This window comes from Pseudogymnoascus verrucosus, assembly GCF_001662655.1.
Source record: "Pseudogymnoascus verrucosus strain UAMH 10579 unplaced genomic scaffold scaffold_56, whole genome shotgun sequence".
Taxonomy (NCBI): Eukaryota; Fungi; Ascomycota; class Leotiomycetes; order Thelebolales; family Thelebolaceae; genus Pseudogymnoascus; species Pseudogymnoascus verrucosus.
Window position 1 is genome coordinate 188,284 of NW_017263707.1, and position 10,153 is coordinate 198,436.

Sequence of the window (10,153 nt, forward strand, 5' to 3'; positions counted from 1 at the left end):
CTATAGTACTTACTACCTTCTACTAAAAGCAATAACGTGTAAATGCCTATGTACTTACTCTATATCCTTTATAAAAAGAATAGAATACCTATAGGGCCCCTACTATAATATACATTATAATTAGCTTGCTACTAAATGCACTATAATAGTAAGCTATAATTACTAACTTATAGTAGTCTTATAAGCTATAGTAAGTGCCTACTATAGGCTATAAGTACTAGAATATAGTGTGTATAGTCCTAGTTATAGTAATTATAGTACTAATTATAGGCTGTATATGCTAGAATATAGCGTACATAGTACTAATTACAGCGTGTTATAGTACTAATTATAGGCTATACATGCTATACTATAGTGTTTACTATAAAACAAAACAGGTAGAGAGGGTAGTAGATAAGCTAGGCAAAGAAGTAGATTAGCTTTAGGTACTCTAACTTATATAATTATTACCTAATATTAAACTAGTATATGTCCCTAAACGGTACAGATACAGCCAATCGGGGGTCGAGCTTACTAACGCACGTGATATTAGGCTAGGCCTTGTTAAGACTAGTCATTAGAAACCGCTTTCTTCGTTTAGGCGACTCGAATATGTATAAGGCAAGGGCAAGGGTAGAAACGTATACTTTTCTATCTCTTCATTTCTCTAATCTGTAATGGAGCGTAAGGAAGCATCAGTATCTCCTGAGCTAGAGGCTCATACAACGTAAGTCGTTTCGAACCCAAAGCTAAATTATCCTAACCTTGGAAGTCCTTACGAGTCTCCAATCATCGTCCTATCCGTAGGCCCAAAGGATGACAACCCAGTCCTATTCCACGTTCATAAGGAGAAACTCACCCATATACCATTCTTCAAAGCGGCTTTTCGAGAAAATGCTTTTGCTGAAGGCCACCAAGGCGAGGTCAATTTCGAGGACGGAGACCCTATCTTGTTCCGTCGAGTCGTTGAGTTTATATATGAAGGCGACTACTTTCCGCGTCAGAAACTGCTACCCGAAGCATCCCTTAGCTTTGAGGTACCACTAAGAGTTAAAGGCATAGCATTGGATAGTAAAGAGGAAGATTACGTCCCATCTCTCGCCGTTGAAATGGCGTCGGGAACATACCTTGCTACGGCCGAAACCCACCAGCTGTTCATGATGGTTTCAAAACTTCTGTGTGTTGCAGACCGTTACCTCATTGAAGATTTGGTAGAAATGAGCTTTCGAAAGTTGAAGAGTTTCCCTATTGGCACCAAAGAGCTAATTGCCCTTGCCGAACATATTGTTAGGAGCATCCCTGAAACCAGGTTCGATATTCACAAGTTTCTCGCGGACCAGGTCTACCTCCATCTTCCTCGGCTTAGAAACAGCCCAGAGTTTAGATCACTCCTAGAAAGCGAGACGTCTAACCTAGGCCAGGGGCTTATTGGATTAACTATGAACACCTTGTTATCTGGTCAAGGACGCTACTTTGAAGAAGTTCTAAAGACTAATACCAAAGTAGTAATATGTATTACGGACGTGACGGTGGATGAGTGTATAGAGAAATATGGTAGTGACGATAATTTTCCAGTCAAATTTGGGGCAGCTGTGGCCGGCCAGGTACTTATAAGTGATGGAACAGTGGACTCGAGAAATATGATGTGTGCTGAATATGTTCTTGATGGGCCGACACTAGCCTTTCCCGCGTCTTCTTTTAAGTTGTTAGCTGAAGCTAGTTTTACAGCCAGGTAGGGCATGTTAGTTTTCACAATAAACTTATGTTTGGCGCCGGCACGCAGTTCCGTGGGTTGCAGAAGCCGGCGTTAGAGGCAATCATGAAGCACGACAGCCCCATATTGATCGTGATGGGGACGGGGGTGGGGAAGTCGATGTTGTTCCAGATTCCCGCAAAGAGCGTGTCATCCAGGACAACAATTGTCTTCACGCCGTTAGTGTCGTTGCAGGACCATATGGTTAAGCGGTGTCAGCAGGTTGGGATTTCGTGTACGAAGTGGGATAGTCAGCGCATAGGGGAAATGCAAGCACAGATCGTCATCGTCACACCCGAGTCAGCGGTCAGCAAGGCGTTCAGCACGTTTTTGAATGATATGCAGGGTTGTCAGGAGTTGGTCCGCATCGTGTTTGACGAGTGTCACACCGTCATGGACAGCACGCCCGATTTCCGTCTCTAGATGCAGCAGTTAGGGGCATTATCCACGCGGGAGGTGCAGATGGTGTTTTTGACGGCAACACGTTGCCGAAGCATACTAAGCCCGAGTTCATGCGAATTATGAAGATTAAGCTGGAAGAGGTGCAGACGTTTCAGGGGCCCACGACGCGGCGTAACATTGCGTATTCCGTTCATAAGTATGCCGAGGGGAGCGACGAGACGGAGGCCATTTGCCAGTTGGTAGGTGAGAAGTTAGAGCAGTATACGGCGCCCGCCAAGATCATTGTGTACGGGGGCACGATCGAGCGGACATAGGAGTTGAGCAAGGCATTAGGTTGTCACTAGTATTACCGCGAGGTAGGCGACCGAGACGAGAAGGGTGCGATTATGGAACGGTAGCAGCGTGGCGATGGGCGGTTGATTGCAGCGACGAACGCGTTTGGGTTGGGAATTGATGCCCCTGATGTCTAGGTGGTGGTCCATGCTGGGGACATTTACTAGATGCGGAGTTATAGTCAGGAGAGCGGCCGTGGTGGAAGGGATGGTAATCGGAGTGAAGCCATCGTCGTGATGCCAGCCGGCAAGCAGGAGGAGTTGCAAATAGCACGGGCCAAAGCGCGGACACAACCGTGGAAGATCCAGAGTCGCGTGTTGCGGCCGTGGGAGACCAAGCAGGTGGAGCGGAGAAGATAGAGAGGTTTTTGAGTGGCAGTAAGTGTAGACGGATATATTTGGATAGCGAGATGGACAACTGATAGGATCGGAAAAGGTGCGAGGTAGGGGAGGAGCAGTGCGATGTGTGCGAGAAGGATGATGCCATAGTTGAAGACGGAGAGGCACGACGGGCGGCATACGTTGAAGAACAGAGAGCGATTTAAGAGCAGGCAGCACAAGCCGAGCGTGAGAGACAGGGCCGGTGGGTGGACAGCGGAATTGACGTTCCTAGCAGCATGTATATTCCAGCGCCGAGCAGTGACGTTTAGTTCCCGGGAGTGTCATTGTTGCCAGTCCCCAGCCATTCACGGGTTAAAATGCAACGTCTAGTGAGGAGGAGGGCCAGTCCATACACCGTTCACGTTGTAGTTCGGTCAGTTTCGATAAAGGGTTTACGGCCGACCAAGATCCGGTTGGCGAGAGCCGTACGTTCGAGGCCTAGAAGCAACAGCGAAGCCAGCAACGATGGCGAATCGAGGCCGACAGCCAGCGGGAAGGGCATGAGGTGTGGAATCTAGAGACCCGGTTGGATTCGTGGGTAAGCAATTGCCCGTTATGTTACGTCCGACAGTGACAAGGTTAGGAGGTTGATGTCCGGCATACATTAGAGAATTGCCCTGATGAATCACGGACGAAGGTGATTATAGAGATTGAGGCATTAAAGACGATCCGATTTGAGCCATATGCTAGTTGTACGTTTTGCACGGTGGCGCAGAAGGTGTGTACGCGGTGGGCAGAGACGCGAGAGGGCAGCAATCGTTTCTGGAAGGTCGAAGGAGGAGAATGTCAGTACGATGGGATTTTGCGCGCAGCCGTGGCAGCCATGAGTATTGCAGCGCCGGTAGAGGTGTTCAAGGAAGGGTTGTATGGGAGATGAAGGCGCTGGGCGGGAATTGACGTACCCGGGATCACACATGTCATTCACCTCGAAGCGCCACATTCCATCATTGACTATGCGCAGGAAGCTGGGTGTGCTAGAAGGGGTGGAGAGCGTGTTGCAGCTGTGGTGGTAATTGAGGATAAAGACTGGCCAGAGGAGGACGCGGCAAAGGATAGCTGCCTTGAGGTGAAACGGCGCGAGGTGAACAGTTACATCTGGACGAAGGGGTGTCGGCGTAGGATTCTTGGGTGTTGCCTAGACAGCGACTTGCGGGACTGCAAGGGAATTGAAGCAGTGATGTGCAACAACTGCAGGCGAGAGGAATTGGTTTGGAAGAGTGAGTTGTCTACGTAAGGGATGATTATGTCTTAGGCGTACGGGCGAAGGGTGGCGCGAGGGTTGGAGCAGATGGAGTCGGCGCTAGAGGAAGTAAGGGAGCTTGGGCAGTGGGGTTGCCGGATGTGCTAGATGTTTAAAGGGGCGAAGGAGGCAAGAGGACATAAGTGGATGGAGTGCACTGAGATTAAGGAGTGCCTGAGTTTCCGAGGGTGCATGGAATTCTAGGGGAGGATTAATTATCGACGGGACAGACAGGCGCAGTTTCTAAGCTGCTTCTACTGTTATGTATCGTAGGAGCTATGCCAGGATGGGTACAAGGAGGGAGGGAAAGGGTGTTAGTAAAAGCACGTTATGATACTAACGGCGATAGCGGCAACGACGGAGGAGGGGTTATGGGGCCGGTGCAAGAGCTTGCGGGGAGAGAGGTGCAGGAGGAGACGGAGTACAGGCGGTGGCTGGAGCAAAAGCATCCTAAGTTGGTGTGCGGGCAGGAGATGACGAATGCAATGGCTGTTTTCGAGCTGGTGTTGAGATAGAGGGTTGAGAAGGGGGCTGGGAGGTAAGGGGCGACTGGAGGGGAATGTAGGGGGAACGACGGTGCTAGTAGCCAAAATTGCTTAGTCCAAAAGGTGACTGACTACGAGCGAGGAAATACAGGTTACGTCGTGGATTACGCAAAATGTCAAGTGGTATAGGTGTCGCATTACGGGTTAGTGCATGAGGTTCCCGATGAGTTATCATATGGGTCACTGCATGAGGTGCCGTACGAGGTTTAGTGAGGGGTTGTTGGACGAGGTTTTCTATAGGGCCTATCGTTTAGGGGAACCAGTAGAGTTTTGACGTTAGTTTGCAGTGCATACGGTGCCATGGACGGCACCGCGCAAGGCATCGCGCATCAGCAGTGTATATAATGGGGAGGAATTCTGGTTTGGTGGATTTGTTAGAGTGAAAGATGGATATTCTCATAACAGTGGAATTGTGCAGTTCTGATTAAAACACGTCACACTTAAACATCAAACTTTACTCCAACTTTACCCTCTCCTTAATACCAACCATAAGGCCTCAACTATGAATGCCATAACTACGCAAGGTACTGGGGTCGAAGCAGCAGAATGGGTTGGGCTTGGAGTACGAGGGTTAGGGTTGGAAGCTCGATGGGTTATTTAGAAAGGGGTGTTTTTATATTACCCAGTTTTCCTCTCTACAGCCGACATAATGGATCACGGAAACGAAACTCATCAAATGCTAGGGTGCCATCCGTCTGAGTTTATAAAGTTTGTAATAGAGGAACGCCCTAAGATCCTCTGGAGACATTTGGTGAAGGAGGACGGCTATATTGATGACGACGACAACTATAATAAGGAGTTCGCAGAAGGTGTTTTGCTGCGGCGGGAACGTTTCATGGGAGATGATGAGAGTGGAAAGCAGATTGTGAAGGAAGCACGGGAGATCTACTATGGGGAGAATACGTTCAGCGTGGAGTCTCACTGCCTTCGTGTGTTTCTTATACGCGATACTCGGGCGGATGGAAAGCCCATGGCGGTAGAGCCATTTGTGAGCGGCCTCCTCCTGTGTGCGGACAGTCGCCATATAAAGCACGGATAAACGGTTGAAGTAAGTGGCTTGATATATAAGTCTGGTAGCGAGCACTACTTCTATTTAAATAGCCACAACGAAGAACGAAGGCAACCGTGAGACAAATATTCGGGTAAGATGTCTAGGGTGATTCCACGGTGATATCGCTGAGGTTTTGAGGCCTGCCGCATCGGTTATATCGGAAGCCTATGATAGCAAGGGAGTGTCTCCGAAAATAAAGGAGGAGGGGAAACTTGTAAATTTTGTCAGTATTTTCTTGCCAAGAAAACCTGCCGATTCCCACTTACCTGTCAGGATATCTATCGCCCTGCAGCTCTGTCTTCCTTACGGCATTGCTGATTTCCTCCGCCTCAGCGGCCGACAATCTCACCTCGAGCGCACCCACATTCTCTTCCAGATACTTGATACTGCGTGTACCCGGAATTGGAATGATGTCCTGGCCACGAGCCATCAACCACGCCATCGCCAATTGAGCGGCGCTGTAACCCTTCCCCGCCGCCATTGATTTGAGCTTATCAACCAGTTCCAATATACGCGGAAAGTTATCCTCTGAATAGCGGGGCATATTGACCAGGAACGGTTGTTCTGAAGCGAGGTCCTGACGAGATTTATAACGACCGGCTAGTAATCCACGGCCCATGGGACTGTAGGCGACGACCGCGACACCTAACTCACGGCAGGTTTGGAGCAGACCGATTTTCGGATCCTCGATATCCATGGCAAAGGCGCTATATTCCACTTGCACCGCAGAGATCGGATGCACCGCGTGTGCTCGGCTGAGGGTTGCCGCGGAGACTTCGCTGAGGCCGAGATAGCGGATTTTACCCTCGCTGAAGTATGTTAGTTAAAATGCATGAAACTTGTGCGCGATTTGACACGGAAAAATTGTAAGTCTACTTACTTCTTCAGCTCCACCATAGCCTCGATGGTTTTCTCGATGGGAGTCTTTCCATCCACGCGATGACAGTAATAGAGATCGATTGTCTCAACCCCAAGCCTATCAAGGCTCTTTTGACACGCTAATTTGACATACTCGGGACTAGAGTCGATGACTTGAGGATGGGCTAAACCAAGGCCAAATTTCGTCGCTAGGAAAACGTCGTTGAATTTCAACGGGTTCTTTTGAATCCACTTGCCAATTACATCCTCGCTATCAGCGTAGACGTCAGCTGTATCCCAGAAATGCTCTCCGATCTCGTGAGCATGGTCCAATAACGCTAGGCGTTGCTCATCGCTGCCGGCGGGGCCGTATATGCCACCAATGCCCATGAGCCCTAGGCCAAGACCTGTGACTTGAGGGCCATGTCTACCAAGAGTTCTCGTAGGAAGAGCCATTATGTTTTAGAAGCAGTCTGAAGATTAGGGACTGATAAAATAGTGAGGGAAAGAGAGAATCGTTAGAAGGAGGGAACTGTTCAAGCTTATATATATAATGGCCTGGGAGCAAAGTGGGCATTACTCGTACCCTGCAACGGCTGTATATCTCTAAGAAGAGATATACATTCTTAATAATGGGTCAAAGTTTGGTTTAGATCTCACAAAGTACAAAGTCCAGGCCATAAGTCCGAAGTTATCGCCACCTATGGTGGAGATTACTCAATTAGGAAAGGCGCCTCGAGAGACTCGTGGCCAATCAAAGACTAGAAGTTCCGAGGCCATCTATTTGTAATCTATCTCGGCCCCTCTCGATTTAGCTAACCAAAGCGGACTAAATGTGCTCATTTACCGCAGACTCAGATCTCGAATCTTTTCATGTCTTTGCCTAAAGTAACATGATTCATGCTGTGAAGCTCGTAACGCCTTGAGCGGATATGTCGATTCCGAGATCCGGCGGCTGGTCTAGCTCGACACCTCACGAAGCCAATGTTCAGCAGGTGAAACATGCGAAACATGTGAAGTCTGGCTGTAGTACGTGCAGGTAAGCTTTGCATTGCTCACAACAGCTATAGAAAAAATGATATTAAGTGTCGATACAGAGTTAGACGCGTTAAATGTGACGAAGAGAAACCTAATTGCCGAAGGTGTCTGAAATCTGGCCGCGCCTGCGAAGGCTATGGAATCTCTTATGGAGGCAAACTCCGATCTACGCAAAAGCCTCAGCCTAAAAGCCTACCCATTAGAAACATATCGATGGATCTCCACCTGAATGGCAGCCCAGAGCCATTTCCCGGAGTGTCTCGAGAAGAGCGGGCACTTTTAGACTACTTTCAAAAGGCTCCGAACCTCAAAATGGGCGGCATCTTCAGATGTGAATTTTGGGACTCTTTAGTTCTTCAGGCTAGCGAGACGGCACCTGGAGTCAGGTATGCAGTTATTGCGCTTGCTTCGGTCCATCGATCTCGCTTCACTACTGGAGATGCTGGAAATACCTTCAGTCTAAAATATGATGACTCCTTTGCGCTGAAGCAATACAACAAGGCAATCAAAGACGTGATTTCGCATACGTCAGTTCGGGATCCCCAATCAATTCACATTGCTGCTATTTCCTGTATGTTGTTTATTTGTTTAGAAATGTTGCGAGGGGAGCTTCAGAGTATGAACACTCATTTCCAGCATGGAATCAATCTGATCCGCCATATTCAAGGCAGAAACCGACGTCATCAACAGAACCGTGGCATTTTAATGATGCAGGATCCTCAGCCACTAGATGAGCATCTCATCCATGTATTCACCCGACTCCGTGTGCAATTTCTAATGCTTGGTTATGATCCATTGGACAGTGGTCCATTGTTCGCTCCAGATGTGCGGCACACTCGACCTCTTACCATCCCAAAGGATTTCTCAACTGTAAGTGCGGTACGCCATTCCCTCGATACTATACTCAACTCGGTCGTCGACCTGATCGTCCGCATTGAAAAAGAGTACTTGACCACCAACATACATTCTCCACCGCCACCGATCCTCGTGGGTCAGCAAAAAAATCTGCAAGTCACCGTCTCCGATTGGATTGCTGCATTCGAGACATCTATTCCGTCTCTTCTTTTACATGCCTCATTATTTGAGAGACTCGGTCTTTGTATTCTCCGAATTTATAGTGATGTTGTCACTGTGATGCTGTCGTCTTGTTTCTCCATGAAAGAAACAGTCTATGACGCCTTCACCTCAGAATTTGAGTCTATCATTCGGTATTCAGAGGAGCTCTTTGCCCTTGGTGCCAATGCAACTCCCGGAACCAAAATCAGAGGAGAAGGTGGTCATAAACCCGCCGATTCCAAAAAGGGATCCTGTTTTAGCACCGACATGTTTTGTTACCCACCACTCTACTTCACTGCCCTCAAGTGTCGAGTTCCGCATCTTCGACGACAAGCTGTAACATTGTTGCAACGGTGCCCACAGATTAAAGGGCTGTGGACAGGATCATTGTTGGCACGCGCTGCAACACGAATAATCGATATAGAGGAAAGAGGATTCTCAGCCGCGTTATCCACTTCTTCTCTCTGCTGCAAAGATTCTAGGACTTCACAAATAACGAGCCCAGCTAGAGTTGTCCAGGATAATATGTTATCGTACAAAACTAATGGTGAAGCTTGCTCCTCTGCATCTTCTCCAACACCATTCATCCTTCCTGAGTTCTCCCGAATTCATCACGTCCGTTACCTTTTTACAAAGGAGTATTTTACGTCCGGCTTCGACTCGAATGAGGGCTCACTTAGAACATTGATTTGCTATCGTTTCCAACACGAGCTGGGCAGGTCCGGTAAATGGGATATTAAGACCTGTTATATTTAAATCGAACATGTCTATCGTTATGTCCTGAAAAGTGTACATACAAGCTCTATATTGAGGTTAAGCAATGTGATACTACAGACAGATCTGTAAACAGTTCCATGCTGTTTCATATTTACTAATTGTCATATGAGGCACCCTATTTCAACTTCCCACAGACTCAGAAAGAGGAAACAATAGGTGACTTATGCTGCTCAAAAAGCAACTGAGCCTGTAAAGTTTCGCCGTAAAAATACTCGACATCTATCCTAGGCTTGACACCACTCTGTATTCGCCGAACGAGGTCCCGTCAGGCTTGAAGGGTGGCTTGCACCAGAGCAATTGGCTTTATAGTTACTAAGATATTATGTTTTAGCCCCTACTTTAGCCCCATTTTTTACTTAGATCTTAGTACCTTAATAACTACAAGACTAACTCCTTTAGAACTTAAATAGAGTATTTCAAGTACTTATAAAAGACTGATTACGTATTTCTATAATTTATTATTAAAGGGTTGTTGAGATAAAATTCCCGATTTTTGGTGCAAAATGCAGTGCGCCGCGTGCTTATGGACCACGTTAAATAAAAATAGAATATTGGCTCTTAATAACAAATCACGAGCCATTAAAGTATACGAGGTTGTTGGTTTTAGATACTGTGACCTTTCTCTATATTACTGTGCTGCGTTCGTAATTCGTACTGGATCGTTTGTTCTCGCCTTCTCATTACTCGATGGTGTGAAAGTGGGGAAAATAGTCTAAGCGTGGACAAATGATGGGTCATCAC

General features: G+C 47.5%; 5 protein-coding genes across 5 annotated transcripts; 4 read left to right on the top strand and 1 right to left on the bottom strand.

The window, feature by feature from the left end:
• The first annotated feature begins 590 nt into the window (after nt 1-590).
• VE01_09106 (uncharacterized protein) lies at nt 591-1,866 on the top strand. The gene is made up of 2 exons (XM_059464035.1): nt 591-706; nt 752-1,866. The coding sequence occupies exons 1-2, from the start codon at nt 657-659 to the stop codon at nt 1,713-1,715; spliced, it is 1,014 nt and encodes a 337-aa protein (XP_059319351.1). The 5' UTR covers nt 591-656; the 3' UTR covers nt 1,716-1,866.
• A 1,804-nt stretch (nt 1,867-3,670) lies between these two features.
• On the top strand, nt 3,671-4,602 carry VE01_09107 (uncharacterized protein; the record flags this gene model as incomplete). Its single annotated transcript, XM_018278523.1, has 2 exons — nt 3,671-3,711; nt 4,437-4,602. The coding sequence occupies 2 exons, from the start codon at nt 3,671-3,673 to the stop codon at nt 4,600-4,602; spliced, it is 207 nt and encodes a 68-aa protein (XP_018126571.1).
• Nucleotides 4,603-5,281: 679 nt separating this feature from the next.
• Nucleotides 5,282-5,671, top strand: VE01_09108 (uncharacterized protein; the record flags this gene model as incomplete). Its single annotated transcript, XM_018278524.1, has 1 exon — nt 5,282-5,671. One exon carries the CDS (start codon nt 5,282-5,284, stop codon nt 5,669-5,671), a length of 390 nt encoding a protein of 129 aa, XP_018126563.1.
• On the bottom strand, nt 5,633-7,189 carry VE01_09109 (uncharacterized protein). The gene is made up of 3 exons (XM_018278525.2): nt 6,564-7,189; nt 5,950-6,492; nt 5,633-5,894 (listed from the first exon to the last, which is right to left on the bottom strand). Exons 1-3 carry the CDS (start codon nt 6,995-6,997, stop codon nt 5,849-5,851), a joined length of 1,023 nt encoding a protein of 340 aa, XP_018126562.2. The 5' UTR covers nt 6,998-7,189; the 3' UTR covers nt 5,633-5,848.
• A 156-nt stretch (nt 7,190-7,345) lies between these two features.
• On the top strand, nt 7,346-9,760 carry VE01_10829 (uncharacterized protein). Its single transcript, XM_059464279.1, has 2 exons — nt 7,346-7,580; nt 7,639-9,760. Exons 1-2 carry the CDS (start codon nt 7,474-7,476, stop codon nt 9,389-9,391), a joined length of 1,860 nt encoding a protein of 619 aa, XP_059320262.1. The 5' UTR covers nt 7,346-7,473; the 3' UTR covers nt 9,392-9,760.
• Nucleotides 9,761-10,153: the final 393 nt, after the last annotated feature.

Coding starts and splice junctions, on each gene's coding strand:
- VE01_09106 (XM_059464035.1), top strand. CDS start 657: ATGGAGCGTAAGGAAGCATCAGTATCTCCTGAGCTAGAGGCTCATACA. Junction 707..751: donor GAGCTAGAGGCTCATACAAC/GTAAGTCGTTTC, acceptor TAACCTTGGAAG/TCCTTACGAGTCTCCAATCA.
- VE01_09109 (XM_018278525.2), bottom strand. CDS start 6,997: ATGGCTCTTCCTACGAGAACTCTTGGTAGACATGGCCCTCAAGTCACA. Junction 6,493..6,563: donor GCTATGGTGGAGCTGAAGAA/GTAAGTAGACTT, acceptor AACATACTTCAG/CGAGGGTAAAATCCGCTATC. Junction 5,895..5,949: donor GGCGATAGATATCCTGACAG/GTAAGTGGGAAT, acceptor AAAATTTACAAG/TTTCCCCTCCTCCTTTATTT.
- VE01_10829 (XM_059464279.1), top strand. CDS start 7,474: ATGTCGATTCCGAGATCCGGCGGCTGGTCTAGCTCGACACCTCACGAA. Junction 7,581..7,638: donor TCTGGCTGTAGTACGTGCAG/GTAAGCTTTGCA, acceptor GTGTCGATACAG/AGTTAGACGCGTTAAATGTG.